The sequence below is a fragment of the Limanda limanda genome, chromosome 15 (genome assembly GCF_963576545.1).
Source record: "Limanda limanda chromosome 15, fLimLim1.1, whole genome shotgun sequence".
Taxonomy (NCBI): domain Eukaryota; kingdom Metazoa; phylum Chordata; class Actinopteri; order Pleuronectiformes; family Pleuronectidae; genus Limanda; species Limanda limanda.
In genome coordinates, this window is record NC_083650.1 from 10,733,076 (window position 1) to 10,760,956 (window position 27,881).

The 27,881-nt window shown below is 42.6% G+C and overlaps 1 protein-coding gene across 3 annotated transcripts; it reads left to right on the plus strand.

Annotated features, from left to right (window-relative positions):
* The first annotated feature begins 395 nt into the window (after positions 1–395).
* Positions 396–27,604, plus strand: tp53bp2a (tumor protein p53 binding protein, 2a). 3 transcript variants are annotated; one of them, XM_061086945.1, is made up of 21 exons: positions 396–466; positions 799–953; positions 11,174–11,321; positions 12,889–13,002; positions 14,226–14,296; positions 14,962–15,063; positions 16,183–16,357; positions 16,563–16,744; positions 16,857–17,021; positions 17,299–17,337; positions 18,849–18,896; positions 19,836–20,019; positions 22,537–22,620; positions 22,781–22,902; positions 23,001–23,403; positions 23,597–24,426; positions 25,181–25,318; positions 25,467–25,600; positions 25,722–25,888; positions 26,108–26,307; positions 26,410–27,604. In XM_061086945.1, the coding sequence occupies exons 2-21, from the start codon at positions 927–929 to the stop codon at positions 26,449–26,451; spliced, it is 3,375 nt and encodes a 1,124-aa protein (XP_060942928.1). In that variant the 5' UTR covers positions 396–466; positions 799–926; the 3' UTR covers positions 26,452–27,604. The 3 variants fall into 3 exon arrangements, with proteins under 3 accessions (XP_060942928.1, XP_060942932.1, XP_060942933.1); XM_061086949.1 differs by lacking the exon at positions 17,299–17,337; XM_061086950.1 differs by lacking the exons at positions 17,299–17,337; positions 18,849–18,896.
* Positions 27,605–27,881: the final 277 nt, after the last annotated feature.

Below are 27,881 nucleotides of genomic sequence, written 5' to 3' on the forward strand. Positions count from 1 at the left end.
ATTAGTACTTTTGCTGAAGTAAAGTGAACTTTACTCCGCTGGGTCAAAATCTGTCAGATCAAAAAAAAACAATCGTTCACGTGATGAAGCTGCTTGTGTTAACCACGCCCACTTCAACTACAGTTTTCAACTTTAGAAAAAGAAGCAGAGGGAGACCTCTCGCATCTATGCATGCCTTGTTTTCCCGTTGGAAGCATCTGTTGCTGCGGACATTGTTGAAAATCAAACCCAACATGAGAAGAAATCCGCTTTTACATCTTGAAAGTTAAACTATGAACTACGATAGAGTTGGATGTTTACACCAGACTAGATGAGGGGGTTGGGGTTCCGCCCCTGGAGGAGGCGGGGCTTGAATTCCAAAGTGGAAACGAGTTTCCTCTCGAAACGTCACTCCGGGATAGGCTGCGATCCGCCGAGCTGATCCGTCACTCATCGGGTTTCGAGCTGATCGCCATCGCTTCCTCCGGTGAGTACAACCTGGAAAATATTCCCAAAACTCCCTCAGATGTTCCAGTGTAGTTTGACCCGTAGTTTGATTTCAAATCACGAAGGTTTTCCGTCGTGTTTTGCGCTCGCGTCGAGCCGTTACAAAGTTCTGAAGCGATGCACACACACAGACACACACACACACACACACACTGAACTACGACGGAAACTTCGGTCGCGGAGGCCTTGTTGCAACAGGTCCACGGGAAATACGTAACAACATGTGTGTGTGTTCTGCTCGGTTGTGTGTTCGTTCTTGGGCTGAGTGGATGAAGTAACGTTGTGTTGTTGTGTGTGTTTTTTCCAACGCAGGACGCGACCCCCCTAGGCAGGAGAAAGTAGCCTGACCCGTCGCGGGATTAAAGTGATCGCCAGTCCCAGTCGCTTCCGTCGAAACCACCAGTGAGAGACGGGGGTTCGTGCCGTGTTGGGTTGTCTAAATGCGGCACGAAGCTAAAATGATGCCGGTGAGTTTGTGTTTTATTTCCACGGCTACAAGTTGTGACGCTGTCCCACGGGTTAGCTTCTTTCTCAGCGTAGCACCGTGCTAGCTCCGCTGTGCTCCCACCGGGAGTCACCTGGACATTTAAATAGACGTGGCAAGTTGATGTGGAGGGTAATTTGGTGTCATTGCTATGGCAACAAAGGCTCGTGTTGTGAAGTTCACCAGCAGCTGTGTGTGTGTGTGTGTTATACTGTAGGTGACATCATTTGTTTGCATTATTATCCAACGTATGTAAACACAAGTCTCCATCGCTCTGATGCCTTTTGTTATATTTGTACACTCAGTTTTGGGACAGTGTTCATTCACCATGACTTTTATCTTATCTGCATTTATTAATTTATGCGCTTTGTTAGTGTAAATGTTTCCTCCCTGCTTGGAACACACAGCAAGCAGAGGGCACCTGCCAAGTCCTGCTGGACTCCTGCCATGTCACCACCATCATCCCCATCATCATCATCATCAGTCCATTGCCTTTGCTGCAGTGCAATAGTCTCAGTCTTTCAGGGCTTTTCTGATATGTGCAGATCGGGCAGCGGTCTGCGTGCATGGGCTCACTGTGGTGAAATAACCTTCCCAACATATAGAGAAATATGGATGTTTTTTTTATTGCCATTACTACCGATTGTTGTGAGTTTGCGTGCTTGATGGTAAAGCAGTAACGTACGAAATAGTGAATGACCTGAAGTTTTTAGGTCCAGAATTCATTTGCGTGAGAAAATCACAACACAGCCGCACAAAGAAGGCAATGTTCACTGACTTATAGTTAATCGGTTTTGTCAAAATAGTTTCTGTTGACCGGCTTAAGCAACTAATCTTTTCAAACTAGATCCATTCCTGCATGTGTTTTCAGGATATTTAGTTCATAGGAGAAAGGACATTCATTATTAGAGATGTTATACCTGGTTCAAATAAATGTTAATTAATTAGTTTGCTCAGGCTACGCTGATGTTGTCCTTTTTGGCTCAGACCTGTGCCTCCCCATGACGCATCTTGTTCATTAATCATCTAAGCAATGGAGACAGATTAATGTTTGGATGACTCCTGTCTGATGCCTGGCGACCGTTACATAGTCATTTGTTAAAACCAAGGTCGGCTCCCATAGGCACCAGTATAAATTGTCACCCTGACAAGTTTTCATACAAGGTCTATTGTCTTTACATGGCTTATGAGATCTTGGTGATCCCCCCCTCTTTACACCGACCTGACAATGTCTGTGGGTACCTTTGACTGAAACACAGCTTCTGGTGTTTGCCTGATAAACACAAAATGGCCTCTATCTGGCCACGTCTGATGTGAGGTATTGTCTTATAAATTACTCTCATAGCCCGTGACCCTGCTTGAACAGGCCAGGGGCTCGGGGGGGTACTGAGAATGTCATGTCGTAATTGCTGGCTGGGGATGGTAAATAGGGGGTCACTGTTTTCTGAACACAATGACGAGCAGGGACTCTTATACAGCATGTTGTGGAAAGCACATTGTGTGTGTCTGTGCTGTGGCAGCGTCCTGATAAGGGATGCTCACCCTTTATGCGACCATAGCATGTTCAGTTACCCATGACTTACTGATGTCGCCGCTTCAAACAGTCTCTGTTCTGCAGACTCTTATCAATGCCATATGTCGGTTTGAATAATCTAATGTTACAACCCACATTTTATTTTATAGTCTGTTTTGTAAATATGAATTATATTAAGCAGACTATAACAATAACCAGGGAATAACAGGGAAGACAAATGTGTTGGCACCAGCGAGAACTTTCTGCACATGCTTGTATTTCAAATGTTGCAGACACAAGTCCCACATCATTTCCTCATTCCTCTCCCATCATTCGAGTCGCTAGTTATTTAGATTTTCCAGAAGATAAATCTTGGTTGACATGTTCGGCCTGCATTATTTTGTTACCGTTATGCTGTGTCTCACATTTGCTAGACTTTGAGGAAGTGTTAAGATGGTGGGAAAATTAGTTGATGTTCTGGGAAGCCTACTTTTGCTGTGTGTCAACAGAAACCGAAGAAGGCTTTATCTGCGTCCACCATCGCCTTTGTGTTTACTCTGTGGGAGAGTATGTGGCGGTTACGTAAACAGACCGTCACATCGGTGATGGCCAAGGACATGCAATGGCAATACATTGACTTTTGTCTGAAGAAAAAGAGTTGAACGAATGATGTTAGCTGAGATGAGGGATGTAGAATTACTGGAGGAATCTAACATTTTTCCATTCAAAGTATTTATGTTGTTTTACTTTGTATAACTAAGTACTTAAAAATGTTTGTACACAAAGTTGATATATTCTTCAAAGGGTAGATTAAGGAAAGTTTTGCTGAGGTAGAAATGACATCTCATGATGAAGCTAAGCAGAGTCTGTGATTAATGCTCTTGAATACATTGCCTGTTTGACTGTGTGCAGTGCACTAATGCTGCAATACCAGCATAACATTAGCCTGGTTTCTGAAAGGAAGAACAGCACAGTCACCTGAGCAGGTATCAGCTTACCCGCTCAGGGAAACTGGGCGACTCGGTTGTGAAACGCTGAATATCATATTGAAGTCGGTGAAATTAAAGAAAGATACATTTCTTTATTGGGGTTAAAAGACCGATCCAGTAATAAATGATCAGTTAGGTCAGGGAATCAGCACTGTAGGAAATAAGTGGCTCTGTAGGACTGAGTAAATAGTCCCACAAACTCAGCGGATTTACAGTTTATGATCTGTCAGAACTAGTTTGTAGTACCAGTAGGTGTGTTGTGCAACTGTAGAAACGTGTTTGTAGTTGTTGTAAATCAGCCAAACTAGAAGGTAGAATGAAAAGACTGCTCTCATAGAGAGAGAAGTGGCACAATTAAATCTAAATAGGGGAATACGGTCTATCTCGGTAGACATCCGGTACAGTTTAATCCATTGTTTTTATCAAAAGTGACAGAAACAACTATAAATGGTGAGCTAGAGGGAAAATGTATAGCCCCTGCTTCTCTTACCTCAATTCCATTTGTCAAGCGTGACGTCAAAAGGGTGTAAATGTTGTATATCTATTTTGGAAAGTTCATTCAGGGATATATTGTGTGTTGACATTTATGTTAGTTTAGCTGAAGGAATGGACGTTACGGTTTTCTTAAAACCCCAAAGACAATATAGGCCTACCTCTAAAAACCTATTATGTGTTGAACGAAATATTCCTTTGCCACCCATCTCTGTTTCGTAGTTTCGTGGCGCCCGGTGCTCACTGCTGTGTGAGTAATACTCCTGTTCAGGGACTTTTGTGGAGACAGAAACTATCACCCAGGAACTAAATTTAGAATCTTGTTCTGCTGGTCCAAATGTTGTTTATGTTCATGAGTACTCAAAAAAAAAAGTTCCTGCAGCAGAACTTTACCTCTTCCAGTCATTCACTCCCCTGCTTCACCACAGGCTGTTTTGCATATGACAGATTAAATGCCACAAAGACATCATTCATGCCTTTCTTTAGGAAGCCAATTAGCGTGCCTGCACATTTTGAAGCGCTCCCTCTCGGCTGTTGGTTTCATCATTGATAAATAAATAATTTTGAAAACGGTAAATTCCTTCCCAAGAGGCCAGGTGTTTTCACAATTCTGTGAATGCTACAGCTCTCAGTCATTTATATTTAGGTTTTTTAAGTCTGTCCAAATTAGGCCTTGTTGTTTCGATGAAATACTTCATCCACCCATCCAGAGCTCGGAAAAAATGATACATCCTCTCCCTTCTGCGTGATTTTGACTCCCATTCCCTTATCTCTCAGATAAGCACGAAGTAGGAACTGTCTCATCACGTAGCCAAGGAATGGAAAGAGTATTGCAAGTGTGCGGATTATACAGTGATAGGCTAAGTACTGCAATGCAGACGGAGAGAAGAGCTTGTCCTGATCTAAGAGTCACAGCTATAGCTGCAGCTTCAGTGTGTTGTAAAAGCTGCTTGTTTTTCTGAATGTTGCAGATGAATGAGGGGAGTGTGCATTCTGATTCCCTCTGCGTTCTGCTGTTCGTTACCCCAGACCTTTTCTCATGCACCCTCTAATGCAGCGTTAGGAAAGTAAATGAGAGACGAGGAATAATGCGTAAAGCCATCGGGGACCTTACTGCTGCCTAGTCTTTTGGAGAGACTGCTACGCTGGAACTGTGTCAAAACTCTTGTAGCCGTGGCAGGGAGACACACAAACACACAGAGCGAGAGAGAGAGAGAGGAAGATGTTGCTGCAGTTTCTTAAAAACCTGTCGTAATCAGTTTCAGAGGTGACTCCCTCAACGAGAGCTAGTTGAATCATTCGCTTACCACAGCAATATCTCTAATTAGAAATGTGTGTGGACAGACAGCCCAGCAGCCCTAAGATGAGACCCCTCTGGAGGGGTCGAAGATGTAGCCCCTGTCACCCTATCTCACAACACTGTCCCAGTTGTTCCATTTCTCCCAGAGGTGTTTTACCAGACGGTGTGTATCTGTTGCAGTCAATCCCAGTTTATTCTATTAAACCAGTCTGACACTATTTGTTCTAACACATAATCCCCCGGGGCAGGTATAGAATCAGATCTTGCTTTTATGTTTTAAAATATAGAACAATAGCTAATTTACTCTTTTATTACGGCACTTTTAAATATTTTGCTCTTTTATCGTTGGTGCAAAAATGTTTTTTATAATTGGTGAAATCTTTCCCCATCTAATTTTGAATTCAACACTCACTGAAATAATGTAACACGTTTATAACGTACTTCCCTGTAACATCACCATGTCTTACTTGCTAAACTCATCAGCATAATTATTTTTGCTATTCATGTTTTTAATTAATACTGACTCAACTTGTTTAATCTTCGCTGTTTATTAGCAGGAAGCTGTAATCAGGTCTCTCCGGGACCATAGCAACCACAGTGTATTATGCATGTTAATTCTGTTTCTCAGATTAGACAATGAGAAGCTGAATATAGATTTATACTTCGTGGGACAAAGAACCTCTTTTCTTTTCAGCCTTACTTGTATCAAGTACTGCGCTTGTTGACCCAGTCTTATTGAAATAGCTCTGGAACAGTAACTCTCAGTGAATCAACAGAAAAAAAATAGGTCTGACAACAATTGAATTTATAGTAAACATTTTATGGTTCCAACTTAAGTATATGAATATAGTAGATTTACATTGAATACTCCATTAGATTAGATTTTTTGAATTCCAATGATGGATTCTTGAATGACCTTTTATCAATCCATCCACTATCAATACCACTTATCCTATAAGGGTAGCAGAGGAGACTGGAGCCAATCCCATCTGACATTGGGGGAGAGTCAGGGTACACTCAGGTCACCAGCATATTGCAGGGCCATTGTGAAAAACAACTTGCTGTTAAATCAGCCACACTCGCAAATTTCAGCTTTTATTTAGAATTTTTTGTTTAATACCAAACTGGATTATAAATGATCTGCAATGTCACTGTGGATGTGTTTAGTTATTTGGATGTGAATTCTCTGTGACGGGCTTCGCCTTTAAATTGCTAGTTTACCGATATTGCGGAGTAATTCCATTATAGCACAATCCCTTGTGATTTGTCTATTCTTGCACATGGGAAACTGCAGTGCTGGACACTTCTGATCACTCTTAACTCGATGTGCATCCAATTACATTTGGACACTAAGGTCTTGGGAGACAAACGCAATAGAATTGACCCTCACATGGAGAGAGGGTGTTTTCAAGGTGGGACATGAATTCATTTTCTGTTAGAATACAATTATAAAGGGACTGTTCTTCTAACTTTGTTTAAAATATTCCTTGAACTTTAATGCATTTGCATGAAGAAAACAATATCCTGCTCTGTTGTCGTGCACTACTGATCGCTCTATTACATCAGTGCACATGTACATTGACGTAACGATCAGTGTGAGTGCCACACACACCTACGCAACATTCCTTACTTTAATTAGCACAGTGTTGATCTTTAAACTCAAGGCCTCTGTCTAAACAACTGGAAAGGCTGGTAAAGCCTGTTCCCCAGTTTCAGGGACCCTGTGCCTTCGGACGAGAGGAGAGATCCAAGTTACTCAGCAAAGAGAAAATTTAGAATTTAATGGGTGGTGAGCTTATCTTCAGTGTACAGTATCTCACAGAATAGCCCAGAAGCTTATTAACCCCAAATAGGACAGAGACATTGATAAAGACTCTATACAATAACCAAACCGCTGATATAATGTCTAATTTATTTTTCCTGTCTCTTTTAGCAGGGCTGGGCACATAAGTGCTGCAAGCAGCAGTCCCAATGTTCCATCTTAGATTTGTTGTAATTACAGTGTCTTTTTTCTGGTGTATTCATGTTACAGCCTTTCATCATTGATATAAAAATGTCCTCCTTTTGTGTCCAGAAAAGAGGGTTGTGGGCATAAAACACTGACCCCCAAGACTGTAGGTTTCTGGTTCTTCCTCTGTCATTAATGTCCTTAACTTTGCAGATTCAACTTAGGCACTGAACAGTGGAATCTCTATACTGTTGCTCTATACTGCAAGCGATTGAATTCAAGCTTACTATGATAATACTGAGCCATTAGTCTGTCAAAAGCCGATATTTATATATATCAGATTAACTTAATCCCTGAGATATAGTCCCAATGACCTAGCCTTATAGCAGCTCTGCTTTGAGAATATCCACAGTCCCGGCTGCAGCGTTAACAGCCACATTTCTTTGCTTCTGTCTATAATTGTCAGTTTGCAGTTCTGAGACGTCACACAAGTCCCCAAACCCTGGGAGACAGTTCTGACTTAGCCGCTGCTGTGATGGAAATAGAAATCTATCGCTTTAATAGAGCAGCAGAGGCAGCACGTCCCCATCTCCCATCCCCAGGCAGTCGCTTTGCCCTGTCTGAGGTACGAAGGAGATGCAATTCAGCAGTTGCATCTGACATCCCCTCTGATAGACAGGAGGCAAGTGGAGCACATTTTTTTGATCAAACACTGTCATATACAGTCCAAAAAGGGTACAGCTCAGCTTCCTGGTGGTTTAAGGTAAAGTGGTGCTTTCTGGTTAGCTGTCGGTGTTGAAATAGGCGTATTGAATTGTTGTCAAGCTGTTTAATTTTACTCACTGTTGTATCTTTGAATAATTAATGAGCTCTCAAGTCGTCTGGCTGAGTAGAAACAGGGAGTATGGGCCCTCTTCTCACCTGTCTGTCTGGTTAGACCACATAAAACATTAGTTTTCTTCTTTATCAAGCTGGCAGACACTCTATCGTCAGGCTGGGCATTATGGAGTTAATCAGATATTATGATCCCGGAGAAACTGTATTTAGAATGTGTATGACATTATCTGTTGTTGCACGAAGAATATAGGCTCATTTATGCTGTCTTTTTACGAAAAGAGATCTGTTTCAAATGATGTAATAGTTACTGCCAACATGCTTCCTTTACGTTGGCATAGTTGTTAAGTAATACATCAACTAGAGGGCAGCGCAGAGGCGTGAGTTTGACCAAAACAAACACAGCAAAGTTGGGGAAGGTTGAGATAATGTTCCTCTTAGCACAGATGCTAAACCGTCCATTCCATGGAATGTGACGCCCAGGTGAATGCGCTAATTTTGCATGACAACGAAGATGAGAGAGCTCAGTTTCTGGTGTGTTTGTGCCATCGAACATGACGCACTGTTGGGAAAAAAAAAATATGTGTGTTGACCCAGGTTAAAAAAACTATATACATATACCACCATATACATGAGTCTTCACCGTGAGGCTGGCTCACTGTTCTGACATGGACCTGTCATGTTCAATGTCACCTTCTCCTTTGTCTATTCAAACAATATTGTGTATCATGAGAAACAGAGATATCCTTCTTAATGAAAGGTGATAAACCTAAATATTCACTATTTCCTGAATTGATTAAGCATCTTTTGATGATCCCAAATCCATATTAATATGCGTAGATGTATGAAATGTGACCTGATGAGCTTAATGAATTGTGTTTGTAGAACATGTGTTCGGTGTCCTAGCTCATAAGCAGGGTCCGCAGACGTTAGGTGGATGAAGGTCAGCAGCGAAGTGCTAACTCATCTCAATCGAGGGTTGGATTGGGTGTTGGTGCTAGGCCGGGATCATTAACTTTAGTGCTGAGGAGAATATAGGCATTGTCACTCCCCCCCAATACTCCTTTCCCCTCCCATCCGTGTCTTCTCACTCTCCCTTCTCACCCTCACCCACCCCCATTGCTCTGTTGTCTCTCTTTCACTCTCCAAATATTAACAGGGTCATTTGAATGTCCTGCTCTGCTGGGAAGTTTGTGATGATGTCAGCTGTTCTGTGCTGATCTCTGAATGTTTTGTTTTTTTGTTGGAACCCTTTGCTGAATGCAGACTACATGACATTGATGCCAGTTGAGGTTTCTGAGTAATTAGCGCTTCTGACAGTTTTTTTTGTTATGTTAACCGATTCCAGTTTTTTAACCACAAATAATAAAATGACTCAGATTAGAAAGGGAATGAGCAGTGGTAATTCTGTCTTTGTTCTCTGGTGGTGGTCTTCCTTACAGAGCTTTCTCGTCTTCTATGGTCATTAAGGACCTCAGGGGCAATGTCTGTTTACAGCTCTCCGGACCGTAGATCACTGACAAGTTGACTCACTGCTGATTCGCCCCATTGATGAGGAACTTTTTCATTTGCATCCTTATGAAACAAGCTAGTTGAGTCAGGTCCTCTGAGTCAGACCGCTGCCCCTCGCTTCCACCTTCACGTCATCACCGTGGAAAAAAACAAAGCAAAACAAACAAAGCTTCTCTGGCTGTGTGTTTCCCTGGGGAGATTTTCAGAGGAAACATGTCACCTGCCCACTCCCTCAATAAAGCTCAACTGAAGAAGAAAAGGGAGAATAAAGCCTCTTATCTTAAGACTGTTGCACTTTTGCTCACATAGTTCAAGCAACTTGAATACTTTTGTTCCTTCGCCGTGGCTGCAGCTGCTCCACACGCTCACCCCCGAGCCCTTTGTGCTCGTAACCCCACTGACCTGATGTTCCCACCATGGCCCCTAAAGGCACAGTGTTCACAGCAGCGAGAATAGAAAAAAACTGACAGTATAACCTGGAGTTTGAGGACATGATATTGCTCAATTATACTTTCTGAGGGATCAGTTTTATTATAGCTGTGTTTTATCAAAGCAGTCGCTCCTATCCTGTGATCAGATTAGATATGAGCGTATTCCAGCCATAAAAGCCTGTTTACAACACGGGATTTTCACTTTCATGTCCACTGTTGGTGTGTGTGCAGGTCTTATACGGATTTTGACATTTCACCCCCAGTTGTGTATTTTTAAATCGCCTAGGAAGGTACTAGTTTAACAAGGTACACTATTTAGCGATCTGAATGTTAGGCCTTATTACGTACTAGGTCTTAAATGTTTTAGATATGTTTTAAGTTCATTTAATGCTGCTTTCATATACTTTGAAATTGCTTTTCAGAGAAATGTTTTTGCAGCCTGCATAGTTTGTAATGTCACTTTTCTCAACACTACAGTTATTAAAAACATCTTAAAATGAACCGGTAAGAACCTGCAGAAACCCTGTAAACAACACTGCAGCTGTCATAGTTTCAGTATGGAGTTTGACAGGAATCACAGCATTTGGAATGATTGAGACACCAAAATTGTTTTCTCAGTTTCATTGTTTATTTTATTTTCTTCCGTACCTGAAGGCTTTCACATTCCTCTTCTATCAGTGACAGCTTCACTGAGATACTCCATTTCTTTTAGATTAGATTAGTCCTTCCCCCCCGTCAGTCACACACTGACGTACAAATCCAGCTCCTCCAGGGTCCTTAGTGTTTTTTTCCTCCAGAGTGCTTGGCAGGGGTATCAAGTGTTTGTGTGTGTGTGTGGTTGTATTGTGTGTTCTGTATTGTGTGTGTCTGAGGGATCTCTCACCGTGGTGACAGCACCAGTTAGCAGTTAGATGGCATGGAGTAAAACGGAATTCTGGGAAGCTGGCCTCTAAGGAAGAAGGGTTGGGAAAGGGATACTGCAATCAGTGAAACACACACACACACACACCCACACACACACGCACAAAGACAGACAAATTTGACACCAGACACCAATCACAGAGAATTATGTGTTCACTCTGCTTCTTTCGAGATCACCAATATTCTCCATCTTGTGCCACCTTTTAATTTCTCTATCTAATCATTCTCTCTCTTCCTCTCCTTCTCCTACCTGTTGTCTCCAGATGTTCCTGACTGTATACCTCAGTAACAATGACCAGCATTTTACTGAGGTTCCCGTCACCCCGGAGACGCTATGCCGGGACGTGGTGGAGTTGTGCAAGGAGCCCGGTGAGGCGGACTGCCACCTGTCCGAGATGTGGCGTGGATCTGGTGAGCGATGGTGCCAGTTTACCCACTGCTGTGTTAATCCATGTAAACAACATGCAGAACATGTGATTCTCAGTCACGCACTGTTTTGTTTGTGGAACATGGCTTCATCCCAAGGGACGGGAGTCGGTGTGCACACACTTGTTTGTGTCCTTCCTTTAATTGGAGGCAAATTGCTTTTCTGAAGTAGACCATATATGGAGATGAGCCGTGTGGTCAACTGCTTGGTGCTTTTTCTATTTTTTTTTAAGGGGCTTATCTCTTTGGATCTAGAATGCAAATGAACCGTAGCCCATAATCCCTGTAACAAACACGAGCACCCAGACATCTCCCACATTTCTGTACTAGAAGGGGAGTGTGTGATTTCATGCCTGCCCCATTTACCCATCTTTAAGAGTCAGGAAGTAATCAGAATCCCAACTCAAGGAGTCAGGCTTTATAGCTGTTTCCATGGTGACGCTGCAATGAAATGGAATAAAGTGCCAGTTATTGTGTTTGAGTACTTTCACAAGTGGACACGGCTGACAAGATCGTCACATTTTCAGCCATTTCTTACTGCAGACCTCTACTGATTCTCTTTGAAAACAAAGCAGTGATATTACATAAAATGTATACTAAAAGCTTTTAATAATCTGTGTGTTATGATAATTCTTTTCTGCACTAATATGATTACGATGATCAGGATGGTTTCTGTGAATGTCATCTCAATAAGATGGAGATATAAACTACCTCGGTTTATATGATTTCATCACACGGCGTGGTGTGACATTTTGATGATTTGCCAAAAAAAAAAAAAGGGATTTATTATAACTCCCCTGTGCATTGTTCTTTCAGCCTCAAACATCATTCACACATTCAAAGTCCCGTCCTGATCAGATCCATATCTATATTGACTCATCATTACAGCGCCACCTGCTGGCTACAGGAAGTGACATGTTTTAAACTTGGATGAACTGCTCTTCGCTGCTTTACAATATACAGCTCAAATCAGCTGTACATATAAAAGAACACTTCAAAGGATTCATTAAGCAAATCATTATTTGTTGTCAGTTTGCTTTGATGTCACAGTGTCAGTGATATTAGAACATTTTGATGACTTGCCTTGATGTAAAGATGAAAGATTTATAAGATCTGAAGAGAGAAAAGAGTGTTTTTGACCTGAACAGATCTATTAGTATAGTGATAGCGATAGCACCACCTACTGCCAAAAGGAGGTAAGCCTCCATTTAAAACTAAATTCGATTTAGGTAAAGTTTTCATTATGGGGTCTAACTTGATGGGGTGGACCGTAACGCGTGATTAGTGAGCGTGGTCCAGCGGGGCATGACAGATGCAGGAAGTGAAGCGTTTATCCTTGCCGCAGTGCGCAAAACGCATGCAATGCGGAGACGTGCTTGGTCATTGATCGCTCTCTCCACTAACTGTAACATGCTTCAAAATGCGTGTGCTCGGGCCCGTCAGTGCTACAACGTAGCCCTAGTTACATATTATGTTTATATTCACCTAAGTTCATTCAATTTAGAATTTTAAATGTTGGTTTTATGGTTATCTTTTCCCTTCACTTCTGCAGAGCGAGCCGTAGGTGAGGGAGAGAGGATGCTGGATGTTCTCCAGCGATGGGGAAAGCACATAGCAGAGGTGCGCTTCTTTCTGCGTCACAACCGAGCCCCCAGCAGGGAATCAGGTAAGCGTCCATTCCCATTATACACACCCCAATCATGCATACAGCAAATAATGAAGCCAGTGTTTTTTTTTCTGTAGTCGCCTCACTCTCAAAAGGGTCATGGCGTGACAAGGGCTGAAGACAGAAAAAAGACATTTGACATGAACCTAGTAAACTCAAAAGATTCCTGTAGACTACATAACAGACACACAACAACTCTGGAATTATTTTACTGTCTTCACCCAGCAACGGGTTTAATATTGGCAGGCCCAAAATCCTTTCAACAACCCTTATTTAGCTTGAAAACCAAGCCAAACACAGGGTGTCCCACATCGTCATAAGCCTGTTGCTTTTCAGTTTTCTTAGGAACACAGAAAACTCTAGCATTTTGGTATTGTGCTATCCTCTCAGCCCCAGAGTTGCGTAACTAAGCCCTTTTACCCCTCACAGCTTGAGTCTGGCCCAGGGATTAGATGGCTGTTTTCCCTTCCTGTTGTCTTAGCCTGCTCTTGTTTTCCCACACTGTTAGCTTAGCTCTGCTCAGTTGTTTGTACCACAGCTCTGAATCACATTTTCTGTCACTGTATTTCAATTAAGGATGGGTAGACTATGTTTTTCATGTAATTCATTGGAATACAGTCGTTCTGAATTGAGCTAGCTCAGTAATCTCACACTTTGTCACATATTTAACCTTACTATAGTCAACAGTCAACCAGTGCACGTGTTTAAGATGCAACCTTTATGTCAAGGGTCATCTAAAACTATTATGCAAGCTAAATGGCTTTGGTCATTGGCCAAGGCTTTAAAGATGGGATCTGGATCAGACGCCTCCACCCCACCCCCAGCTTTCAAATGCCAGCAGCGTGGTCGGCTATAAGTGCATCCGTGTACACAGACAAGCACATTACACACAGTTATGGGACCCACCCACAGACGGTTATGTATTACGTTAAATCCCGAGATTAAGGCAAGTCACAAAGTGCACTGATCCCAGTTTTTTCCCAGAGGAGCTGAGATCTACGCCCTCCTCTGCAGTCCAGAGAATAGCCATTCACCTAAAAGGGTCTGCTTGTTGTTTGTTTCAGACAATGAGAGGCAAAAAGTCAAGAGAAAGTTCCAGTCATTTTTCAAAACTGTCTGTAAAGGCCAGTAGTTTGCTGTTCCTTAGTCTGAGGTCACAGTTGATGAAGCTCTACAATAGATAGTTATGTCTGATGGAGTCTTGCATCTTTTTTGTTACTCAGGAGGCTCCAGAGGCACAGAGCCGAAGAGGAATGGAGTGAAGGGTCCTCAAGAAAGGAGGATGGAGAACGGGGTAGGTTTCTGTATCTTGTTTTTAGAAAATGTGCTCTATACTTTATTGTTTGGTCAATAAAGGAGGTTAGATATAAACTTAGGAAATATTCTACCTGACCCAGTTTGGCATAAATTAAATACTTGTTCGAATATCTGATTTCAATTACTTTTTTTTGTTTTATTATTATAGGAAAAATTGAAATACCTTTTTTTGTAGGTCAAAGATGTTTTGATGCATTGTCACCAAAAAAACTCTGTGACCTGCTTTGTACAAAAAGCTATCTTGATGATTAGCCTACAAGCATTCATTAATTCAATTAAAAAACACACTGTACTGGAAAAATGCTAATGATCATATTATCATTATAATCAGCACATTATAACAAGGACATTACTATTATAATGATTATCAAGCTGATAATGTCACCAGACCTCAAGTGTAAAACCTTAAGTTAAAAAACTATCTTTACTACTGCTCTAAAACTCATAAAAACACAAAACAGTAATCCTGGTCCTCCTGATGGTTTGAAGCTACTTTTCTGACCTTCTCTGAATTACATTACATTTGTTATTTGAACTAGACATGTCATTTATTTTATCTTATTTCCCTCCACACACGTAACAAAACAACGAATTAGCTGTATTTGTACATGCTCTGACATCCTTTGTCCCCCTTTTGTCCAGGTGGCGACACCCCGCATGGACATGACGCTGGCCGAGCTTCAAGAGATGGCGTCCCGGCAGCAGCAGCAGATAGAGGCCCAACAACAGCTCCTCGCTTCCAAGGTATATAAAGGAGGAAGTGCAAGATGAAAGCGGAGGCAGGGGTGGGTTAGAGAGATGGATGGAAACAGAGGGAGAAGGGTTTAAGTGGTGGAGATGAAAGTAAAATCGGCAGGAGGAGAGACCCACATGGTGCAGCAAGATTAAAGCGAAGGTGATTGGGAGAAAGCGGGGAGATGGTAAACGAAACAAAGGGGATAAACAATTCTAGTGCACTCAAGGAAATGAAGATGGGTTGTAATAGAGATTGCATTTGGAGGTTGTGACTGACAGGTGAGCTGAGTTGTGGATGGCTTCAAGTGAAGTGTTTATAATTCAAAAAGCATGCTTTGTATTCTCGCTGTGCCAGACCCACTTTGTATTTGAAGATCTTTCTTATCTTGGCTGGATCTCTTTGGTGACAGCAGGAAAGACATGTGACAGAATACAAAAAAATTAACTGACCACATTTTCCTCCCACGCACACCTTGATACCTTGAAATGTTTCAACTCTGCTTATACAGGTTTATGCACTGTATCAAGATGACTAAAGAACACCACTTGTGTCTTTCTCTTGTTTCCTCCTTAAATTTGCCCTTCAGGCTGCAACCATGGGCTGCAACCCGTGTCCTAGAACCACTTAAGAATTCAGATCCAAGTACATTGCATGCCTGAGGATAATATAACAAGCCAGGGAATTTAACCTCAAGCAGTCATATACACCTGCACGCAAGGCAACTGAACAAAGAGCCATTACCTTTGGCACACATGCCCTGAATAGTTCCAGATAGAGACTGTATTGTGTACATCTGGGAACCTCTTGAAGAGAGCTCTGTCAGGTTTTTGGCTGTGCAGTGTGCACACTGTGCAAGACTCATTAACAAGACTTATTAACACACAGTTTTCTAATTTAACTCAGCAGCTTGATATTTAAAACATTTATGCTTATAAAAACATGTTGAAATTTTTAAAACCAAGGGCTCTTGTTCTTCTAGCTGCTAAACATTACCATAATATCTAGTTTTGTATATCTTGCTCGAGAACAGTCACTTCTGTGGAAAGCATACTCGGCCATGACTATGCATGTGTTTGATTTTATTTGTGGGTGACCTTTGCTCCGTGCCTCCCCTCTTTTGTCTGCAGGAGCAGCGGCTGCGCTACTTGAAGCAGCAGGAGCAGCGTCAGCAGCAGCAGGCCTCTGAGCAGGAGAAGCTGCAGCGCCTCCGAGAGAACGTTGAGAACCAAGAGACTCGGCTCAAGAAGGTCCGGGCAATCAAGGGCCAGGTGGAGCAGAAGCGCCTCAGCAATGGCAAACTGGGTGAGTTTTGTGAATCCACTAATGCATCCCTGCACAGATAATTGTATGACAGGAAGCAGGGAATATTTTTATTTTAAGCTATAAAGAGAACATTTTTGTTTAATTTCTTGTGTTATTGATATCCTGAGTTTCTCCTTACATCCTCCTTTCCTCCGTTATCATCTCATACCGTTTTTTCTTCTCTCTATGTCCCGCTCCTCCCCAGTTGAGGAGATAGAACAGATGAACAACCTGTTCCAACAGAAGCAGAGAGAACTAGTGATGGCTGCATCAAAGGTTGACGACCTCAGCCGACAGCTAGAGTTGCTGAAAAATGGCAAAATGGAAAACATCCATGACAACCAGAGCTCCGTCGCCGAACTAGACCGACTCTACAAGGAGCTACAGGTGAGCAGAAATAAGATTTCATAAATAAAATTCAAAAAATTTTGTTCTAATTGAGCATACACGTTGAAACTATCTGTTCTCTTTGTGCTGCCTTCTTGTATCCTCTGGTCAGCTGAGGAACAAGCTAAACCAGGATCAGAACTCTAAGTTGCAGCAGCAGAGAGAGAACCTGAACAAGCGCAACCTGGAGGTGGTTGCCATGGACAAACGGATCACTGAGCTCCGAGATCGGCTGTGGAAGAAGAAGGCAGCACTGCAGCAGAAAGAGAACTTGCCTGTAAGTATTATTAAACCCCAACAAAATATAATTTTTAAACATTTTTATCAAAATAACATTTTAAATATTCACGTAAACTGTTACAGAATAACCTCACATCATCATTTACATTTTGTGAAAGATTTGCTTTAATTCTGTTTTAATTGCGTGACTCCCTTATAGTTTGTCAGGACAGTGATATTCATACATGTTATCAGTGAATGAAATGGTTTTGATCAGTGCTCCACCTAGTGGCCTTATGATGAAGGCTTTTTGTGTCTTTCTTTACCTCGGAAAGCCTCAGATGCCCAGACATTCACAGCTCACCCATGCCAACGTAAGGCTCCTCAAAATTATTCTCTCTGTGTGGGGAAATTCTTGCGACCTCCTCGTTTGAAGGAGTTGACACCTTTCAGTCTTTTTCCCACTTTTCGATCCCTCTGTTGGAGATAGCTGGGGGGGATTGATCATTATTGTGATCATGTCACAGAGTTGCATCTGATTTTACACTTGCACTTCTTCACCCAGCTGGGTTTTCAGTCACATTTTGGCATAAACAACTCCTGAGGAGTGATGAGTGCATGCTGACACGGCAGACAGGCAGGAATGTCAGTAGAGATGCTATCTGCTCTGGCTGCACCCTTGATAAAAACAGGAAAAGGCAAATAACAAGTCTATCAAACACAAACAACCATGTTAGTCCAAACTCCAAATACCTGGAAGGATTCAACACATACCAGAAATCAGAAGGATGCATAATCTGTGTACTCGCCCTAATGGATGTTAGGATTTTGGCTCTGATCTCTATCTGGTGTCCTCTCCAGGAGTTGTTTTGAACGCTGGTTGCCATGAGACTGTAAATTGTCTATAGAACAGACTGCAAGGGAGAGAAATGAACATCTTCGGTGCTTAAGATTGAAAGCTTTTCATAGGAATAGCAAGGAAGTGAGGGTTGCTAAAAAACGAAAAACATAATCATGTTGCACCTGATGGTTGATAGATGATTTTATGTTTTCAACTTCTAACTTCACATTTGTCACTTGACTCTGTCTTCTGTGCAGTTGTCTAATGTAACTTGATTGTTCAGGAAATCCGCTCGATTTCCTCTCAAAGACAATTATGGTGATTCGGCATCCTTTAATATTAACTTTCTTTCTTTCAACCAAATTAACATTCAACAAATTAACTGCAAAGATCTTTTTTCATCATTGAATGTTGGTTCTTAACACTGTAAAACAAAGTCAAAGCTGTTTGTGTTGTAAATACTAAAATACCATTGTAGGAGGCAGCATGCATTATGTAATAAGTAAATAAGGGAACAAGATCCAAAGTGGTCTATAAGATAGAACATAAATAATACATGTTATAATGGAGATTGTTTTGATAAATATATAATCTGCTCCCTGATCCTAGTTTACAGAGACCTTATTAGTTTTTTGATCTTCGCTAGACATATATAAAGTCGGAAGAGAACAGAGAAAGTAAACAACTGTGTGTTTGTGCATGTGTATTGAGATGAAGGCCTGAAAAAGCCCTTGTGAAGAGGTGATTTACCCACTACCTGCCCAGAATCATAATGAGCGGGCCTTTTTCACATCAGCACAAAGACGCACTTCGTCCAAGCCGCTCTCTCCTCCAAACAAATAGCCAGCGTCCGACTTACATCACCAAACAGCCACTTCAAACCATACTGATGCTGAGGGAGCAGTCAGATTAGATTCCTACCGCACCATCCTAGCCCTTTAGTTCAGAAAACATTTAGAAAAGGTAAATATTAGATTGGTAACAGAAAAGGGGATTATTTGGTTTTGAACTGCTGTTGCATGTTTGTGCTTTTGTTTTCTCAAGAATGGCTACCCTGGTAAAGAGAGGGCTTCAAAAGAGACTCATCCTCAGGTAATTACACTAGTGTTGGAGCTAAACACATGTGTCTCTTTTCTCTCTGATCTCTCAAGTATTACTTCAGATTCCATCAGGATTGTTTCTGATTGAGACACTTTCATCTCTTTTTGAGGGGACACTTTGCCATAATGTCATCAGCTGTGAGAAATGTTTTTGTTCAGAGGTTAATGTTTATTAGATAGTGAAAGTACTTTACCCAAGGGATTCAATTTCTTCTGTCAGTTGCATCTTGTGACATATTTCTATGATTAAGATTCAAATTGAGCTGCATGTTTTAAATCACTCCTCAGTAGCTGTATATAGTTATATAGACTATAGTTATTCGTAGTTACTAAACATAATGATTGCTAAGAAACGTAAGTACCAGTGGGATCGTTATAAAGGCAGGGCTCGGAGAGGATGGCTCTGTTCGTCTGTCACTGCAACATTTTGGTTCAGAGTAAAAAATCCCAGTCACGGTTTAGAAGCTTGCCACTGACACTGTTGCATTCACAGACATCAGGATCCTTAGAGAATGAATCCTAATTTCCCCCACTTGTAATCGCTAAAACCCCACCAGCAGGTTTAGTCTCCAGTTGTACACTTAAACACAGTCGGTCTCACTGACATGAGCGTTCCACTAGCACCACCCACAGGTCAGAAAATTAAGTAGAATCTTCAGTGCTTGCCACAAAAAAAATCTTTTTACTGATTTCCCCCTTAGCTTAAGTTTACAGATTAACCTCTCTTGTAAGAAAGATCTAAGAATGTAAAAGTCCATTACACTCATCTCAATGTCACATGTTTTCTGTGTCATTACCTTGGCAGTATGTAACATTTTGGTTATCATTTTGTCATGTTAATATGTCTCTGTCCGTCTTTCTCTGACTCGCTGACCTTTGCTGCTCTAACAGCCTCGTCTGTTTCTTTCTCTCCCCTCTTTTCACTGTACAGACGCCCTCTGATAGCCTGGCCGGACAGCAGACAGGTCCATCTCGAGTGGCAGCGGTCGGCCCATACATCCAATCATCCACCATGCCCCGGGGCCCAGTGAGACATGACCTGCTTGTAAAGCCAGCCTACCCTGACGGCACTGCCTCCCTACCAGCCCACGAACCACAGAGCAAGGCCGGGGCAGGTCAGTAACCAGAGAATACAGACTGTCTGAAGCTCTTAGCTCACCTGTTAACTCATTTCTTTCCCTCTTGACCATGACTCAGATCCCTGCTGGGGTCCAGGTTGCAGCAGGCATCACCATTGTCTCTTCTATCATTTTACATATAAATTAATCTGCTGCATTTGGCAATTGCTGAGTTTGTGAAACTACAGAAAAAACTTGAGATCAGCATCAATCTTGAGAATACTTGTGTCTAGTAGTGGGGTCTATTTCTATTACTTCTTTACTTCTACTGAAGTAAAGAAGCATTAGCAAGCATGCTAATCAGCTTACCCCAGCCCGGCTAGCCCATCTCAACACATTCAGATAGTGGGTCACCGTTGAGTCCAGTCTGCCTTGAAGAGAAGGTATTATAACATGATCTTGTTAACGCAATAATAGCTGAAGCTCTTGGCAGGTGACTATCACCACCACTAGCTCCCAGCAAGAAACCATGTTTGGTGGTATAGAAAATGTACTGTGTATATAAAAGCACCTTTAGGGAAACCAATAGTAGAGTCTTCAACTATGAGGACTCCTCAACAGCTGCTCTCTGTGTTTCTTTGTGTCTGTCATCATGATGCATGGTCTATTTTTTTAAATAAAATGTGACAAGACTGCCGTCCCTCCAGCAGGAGCAGAGGAGTCTGGGACACCTGCTGGTTGTGATGTCACTCTGAGCTCAGAAGGTAGCTAGCGACCTCCTGGATGGCGTGTTATGATCCAGGTTTTGCTGAGCCTGAACATCTCGTTCTTTCTTACGCTCTTTCTGAATTTTGATGTGTTTTGCAGTGAGGTTTTTGAACCAGTGTTGTAATTGCAGTGGTGTGTGCCCCTAGTCCATCAGCTGTTAGCATTCAGTCTTTGCTGCTTGGCTCATATTCCAGAGTAGCCAAGGGTCCTTAAAATGTCTTGAATTCAATTTTATTGATAAAAGGCCTAAAAATGAATAGATTGAATGGATCTTAATTGTAGACAAAAGGTTACAAATTTCTCCTCTGTGCCCGCCAGGTCTGTTAAAATAATTGTTGTACCATCACCCCACAGACTGCAGTCTGGACAATCTAATGATGAATGAGGGAAACATATCCCCTTAAAGGATGTTCTATTTTTTTGCCATCCTTTATGTCGTAATTCTTTCCCAAGCTCTTCATTGCTGACTCACTCTCTTAGCCTTAAATCAGTCCCCCAGTGGCTTGTGGGCCGTCAGTGCACTTCATCTTATTAAAAATGAATGTTCCAACACCAAGTTAGTCATTCTGAAAAAATAGGAGATGGGATTCCCCCCCCTTGTTCCCTCGCATCTCCTTTTGAGTCCTACGTTTTCCTATTTAAAGCAATCCTCTGAACAGGAAGTAAAAGTAACAAGTTTTTGTCTGTCATGATGTTGCACACAATTATTTCTGCATGCTGAGTTGATGTGCAGTATGGAGTGAGAGAGAGAGAGAGAGAGAGAGGGATGGGCGGGGATGCTGAGGAAGCCGCTCTCAGCGTAAACCTATTCCTAGTTCCTCTACAGCAGGAACATTGCATAGTATGAGACAGGCTCCTGAAGGCTGTGCTGGTCTCTGCATGGCCCCTAATGGGGGCCCCTCATTGGGCCCGGCAAATAGCATGTCTACAGCCAACGGAAATCTGGAGATCTAAGGTTGTTTTTTTCTTGTCTTTCAAATGCATCTTCCTCAGAAGCCATGTTCTTGCTTAAGCCTTTGAAAGAGCTGCGGGCTAAGAGAAAAGGTACACGCTTGTGTTTGTGCGAGTGTGTGTGCTTCTCGGCGGCTTTGTTTATGCGAGATTGTTTTTCGTGAGTTATCCTCACATAAAAAAGATCAATAGATTAGGTGCTTTCGTGACTTCTTTGCTGGATCTTTGGTCTTTTTGCTTGTTTTGCTGTTGTTTGTTGAATCCTTTTATTGAGATGTCTCCCCAGCTCTTTTTCTGCTGCTCTAAATGGGTCAGTTGGAACAAACGCACAACCTTTAGTTGAACTGACATTCTGTGTGGATTCTGACCAACTCAATCAGGTCTCCTTCGCAAAATGTCTGTGTTTGTCCTTGTCTAAATACAACACCTCTTATAGGAAGCATTTGACAATATTCTGAAAGCATTGTACTGGAAATCATCATGTTTTCACCTTTGTTGATGTGATGCTGAGCCTCGTGCTTTTTTTGGCTCATCTGACTGTGGATGTTTGTGGACATGCATGGCCATTGGCTGGGTCTTAGTCAGCCAACCGAGAAAACAAATGATGAGTAAAAAAAGGAGTCAAAACCCCCCCAAAAACACCTGCCGTTCTTTTTCAGAAATCAAGGATTTTTCTTCTTTGTGTGACTTTGCAAAGCACAACAATGTGAATGTTTTCTCTTGCTGGATTGATAATTTATAATGGAGCTAGTTTCCACTATGTGTATTGGAGTTTTGTGTTATTTCTACATAAAATCCCTCATGCTAATAATAAATTAAAATTAAACTCTCTGCTTTGTTTTCTTCTCAATTCAGGTCCAGAATCCAACACCAACGGTCATGGTCCTTCTTCAACACTACCACGAATGTCCTCTCACTCCCACGCAAATGCAGAACAAGGTAAGAATACACATATGCAAACAGCACAAATGTATAGTATCATAAGATATTGTGCAGGACGAGAGCTTCCAAAGGGGCTTTTGTTTTGTCTTTTTATAGAATCTGTATCTGAAAATGAGCCAAAACTAATTACTGCATTCTACATGTGTTCTGTGGATAGATGAGACGGAACTGAAGAGAGACAGGAAGGTACGTCCACTTTCCATGTTCGAGTCAACAGAAGTTCCCACCACCTCCCTCCGCAAAAACCAGAGCAGTGATGACCTGGTCAGGGATGCTCATGTAAGAGGGAACAGAAAACTCTTATCTCCTTTTTTATTACCATGGAGTATATATCCTGTCATTTAATTTGCTACCTTCCTCTCCTCTCATCCCTCTAGTCTGCCCCCAAGGCTCCGGTCAAGGTGCCTCCTCCCGTCCCCACCAAACCGAAAGGCCCGGGGGTTGTGCCCTACGGCAAACCAGGCCTCAACACAGGCACCTTCCCCAAAGCCAAGCCCCACAGCCAGCAGCCCCAGGCTGCCCAGAACCGCACCCCTATGACACCCTCACAGAGCCAGACACTCCCCCTGCCCCCCAAGCAGGACGCTCCACCTGCAGCCACCGTACGGCCCTTCACCCCAGAGCTGCCCTCCTCCAAAGATATGAGTAAGCCCCAGACCTTAGCGGCCAGCTCCATATACTCCATGTATACACAGCAACCTGGCTCAGCCAAGCCCTTCCAGCCCAGTTTGCAGGGTGTTCTCAACAGATCCCAGACCCGCAACAACGGATTCACCAGTGGTAAGACCATTCAGTTGTAACTTAACTAAACTAAACTTCAAGTTAGTATTTGAGTGTTATTAAGGTGACCCAGATAAATGTAGTTGTTCTTCATTAGATAGACACACCACATGTCAATTAACATCAATTAACACAACATCAAATCTATGTTGAAACTAAAGTCTTGAAACTTGTTTGCTATCTTTATTTGTAGTGTACGGTAAACCAGTGATCCCCATCGGAGGCTCCTTATATCCAGAGAACCCGTACCTGGACCGCCGCTCCCCTGCTCCAGAGTTTGAAGTTGACCACAATGCAGCCATCAATGTGGGTCCCATCTCATCTGAGAGCCCCCAACCGGAAACGGAGCGCACCCCCCGGCCCCTCAGCCCCACCAAGTTGCTTCCCTTTATTTCTAACCCCTACAGACATCAGAGCGAGGGTGACTTGGAGGCCCTGAGAAAGAAACTCTACAACGCCCCGAGGCCCCTGAAGAAACGTAGCTCCATCACTGAACCGGAAGGTCCTGCAGGACCCAACATTCAGAAGCTCCTGTATCAGAAGACCACACTGGCAGCTATGGAGACCATTGTGACCACACCAACCACCCCCACTTACATTGGTGAAGCAGAGCAGGTGGCAGAGGGATCTGTGGGGCCACCAAACCTTCTAATGGGGGCAGAGAACCACTCTTCAGAGACGGGACTCGCTTGGGAGGGAGGACAGCCGCAATCTTCCCTTCCTGTCCCTGCCGAGCAAACCAAAACGCCTTCAGCTATCCCAGACAGTGAAGACATCATCCCCCCTCCTCCTCCATCCCACCCGGCCCCCAGGCCAGATGATGCTATATTCCTACCACCACCCCCTGCTGGCTTGGAGGACATAATCCCCCACCTGCCTCCTCCGCCTCCGGAGGGCTTCCTTGAGGAGTTCCCTCCCTACCCACCTCCACCGTACCCCATCGGAGGGGAGCAGGACAGTTTGGGAGAGGACACCTTTAACATGAAGGCACCAGAGGTCACAGGCCAAGTCACACTACCACCGGTATGAATCCCATCATACACATCTGAAACACAGTTGTTTGTTTTTATACTACGGGTCCTTTAAACCCCCACATGTTTGTGAAGGGGGCAGGTCATGAGTTACAGTAAATGTTCAGTGACCTGGCCTGATGTTATATAATTAAATGATCCTCATCAATCACTGCTATTGTTTCTGGAGAAAATGGGCCTCACTCTGCTTACACTAAGCGGATATCCACCCTACTTTCTCGCATTTACTTTGGTACAATCTGTGTTGTAAATAAACACCAGTTCATAGTCTTGTTGTTAAGCTCTCAGTGTAGCTACTTGTTTTTTTTTACCCGAAAGGGCAAACCAGTGAGATTTCAGAGGGAAAGAGGGCGGTTTAGGGACTGAATTAACAATGTTGTTGCAGGAATTTGTTGTGGATTTTGTTTATATTGCCCCCCCCCCCCCCTGTTCCCCTTTAAAGACCCATTCACCCACTTTCACTGGAGGGCGATTGTTCCTCATCAGGTTGCATAATCAAGGTTTTAGAGAAATGGACTTGTGTCTCACAGCTTGTGCTGAAAAACTGGATTAGCATTGCACTGAGAGCTGGAAAAACACGTCCCTGGTCTCTCAGTCCAGATTGAATTCAACAGAGCGTAGACGTCTCTTACCTCAGCAGGATGAGACTCTAAACATTCTCACCTCTTTAGATTCTCATCTCTCTTTTTGTTGTAATGGCTGTTTGAGAGCATTCGTCTGATTCATGTTCATGACTGTGTGTTTAGGGGAAGAGGACCAACTTGCGCAAGCTTGGCTCTGAACGCATCGAGCACAGCATGAGAGTGAAGTTCAACCCACTGGCTCTGCTGCTGGACTCGTCTCTGGAAGGAGAGTTTGACCTGGTCCAGAGAATCATTTATGAAGTAAGAAATTATTTTTTTATTGCATTTATTTATGCTGTATTACCAAGCTACGATGATACAAAGATGTTTGGATTGAAACACCTAAAAGTAGTCATTATATTTCTGTATTTTACCTTATTTTGACCATCTTGTAATTTCTCAAACGTAGGTTGAGGATCCCAGTCTGCCCAACGATGAAGGCATCACAGCTCTACATAACGCTGTCTGTGCCGGACACACCGAGATTGTCAAGTTTCTGGTTCAGTTTGGAGTCAACGTCAATGCTGCTGACAGCGATGGCTGGTGAGTTCAATTTCACTGCTGCCATGATTGATTATGGATTATTCGATCTGAGCCTCAAGCAAGCCTGAACTGTCATTAGACATCTACCCAATATCTTGTTTTTGTTTTTTCTCTAACACAGGACGCCTCTTCACTGTGCTGCATCCTGCAACAACGTGCAAGTGTGCAAGTTCCTGGTGGAGTCTGGCGCTGCAGTGTTCGCTATGACTTACAGCGACATGCAGACGGCAGCTGATAAATGTGAAGAGATGGAGGAGGGCTACACCCAGTGCTCGCAGTTCCTCTATGGTCAGTGAAAGCAGTTCCGCATGTAGCATTATAGTGATCATATCCATATAACATGGATCAATAAGTTTACTGTTAAGATAATTTGTTTATTAATAAAGGAAATAAATAAAGGTTGAAAAGTAATACTCTGCTTATAATGACCAATTTAACTTTGACATATGTAATCAGTAGAAGTGGATTATACCATTTTAAATTTTGTTTTTCCATGTCTACCCTCAGGTGTGCAGGAGAAGATGGGCATCATGAACAGGGGTGTGGTCTACGGTCTGTGGGACTACAGCAGTGAAAACCCTGATGAGCTGACGTTCGGCGAGGGCGACTGCATGACCATCGTCCGCAGAGAAGATGAGGACGAGATGGAATGGTGGTGGGCACGCATGGCCGACACGGAGGGTTACATTCCCCGCAACCTCCTCGGGGTGAGTCGTCGAAGTTGAATCAGTAATGAATGCGTGTATTTTACACAGACTTGTTTTTCTGCAATTATAATATTGACATTGTCTCCTTGCCATCTCTCACAGCTCTATCCCAGAATCAAGCCTAGACAGAGGACCCTGGCTTAAAAACACAAAGACCCTGGACATTCCAGTCAGCCAGCGTGCGCGTGCACACACACAAACACACACACACACGCTTTAACGGACTGGAAAAGAGACAGACTCTGCTGAAATGAAGAGACAACGACAGACCAAACCATATGAAGGATCAGCTCTGAGTTCTTTCTGGCACTTTTCTGTTTCTACAATAGAAGGATTCTCTCTCTCTCTCTCCCTCTTACTGTGAACTTTGTACTCAAGACAGGAGGATAGAAGGATTCTCTCTATCTCTCTCTCTCTCTCTCTCTCTCTCCCTCTCTCTCCCTCTTACTGTGAACTTTGTACTCAAGACACTAATGGCATTGTTTTTCCTTGACCCTGCTGTTTTTGTACTTAGCATCTGAACTACTCTGCTACTATTTCTAAAGTGACAGAAACTCAAAACTTGGGATGTAAAAGGAACGAGCAGTGTTTTTATTTCTAGAAAGTGATTTTTACACTTTTGAACTGTTCTTTATTTTCTAACAAACTTGGGGCTCTACGTTGCATGTGCTGAACGAGTGGATGATTCTTTTGAATTGCTGATACCGTGACAATCTTAGGGAGCTTGTTTCTTGCATCTACCCTGAGTAGCCGTGCCTCTGTATATCTGCACTGGAGGTAAAAAGTTTCAGCTGTGACCACCACTGTTCTGCCTAAATCAATGGAATATGAAGTGATTGGTGGGAAAGACAGACAGTTGATGTTTTGCTGTTCTCGCTGTGGTCGACGATGCCTAGAAATCCAGTCTCCAGCTGTGACATGTGTTTAAGGTGCCACAAGATACTGTGTATACATGTACTTCTGTCACACACACACTAGTGAAATGTTGCTGTAGTAATGATTTTGTTATGAAAATGGATTTCAAAGTATGAATTTGACAATACAATCATATAATGAGGCAAGCCTAATACCAAGAACCTTTTGTAGTGATCAGTCAGAGATGACTCATTATGTTGTAAAGTCATCCTTAAAAGCAAAAAATGACATTCCCAAAACTCACTTTATCACATATCTCAACTCAGATGTATTTATTTTTGTTATGTTTTTCTTTAGCCCTTGTGTCATAATTATAACCACAAATGTACTGTAGTATTTCAAACATTTACAATAAAATAATTTGTACTAAGTTTGTATCGTCTTCTTGTTCCTGACTGCAAATAATGACTCAAGTCCAATTTTATATTTCTAATCATTGATAGTAACTTTAACAGTAATATTTGCTGCCCTCTGCTGGCTGCACCCCGCACCCAGGGCTGGCGGTCAAAGCCTGGGACCCAGACCTCCAGGGTGACGCAGGCAAAATATACAATAAGTAAAAACCAGTGGTGATTCTAGAATCTACTGGGGCCCCCAAAAAATGTCCCAAGGGGGGGCCCCTCAAAACTGTTTATCAACATGTTATAAATAATCTTAAA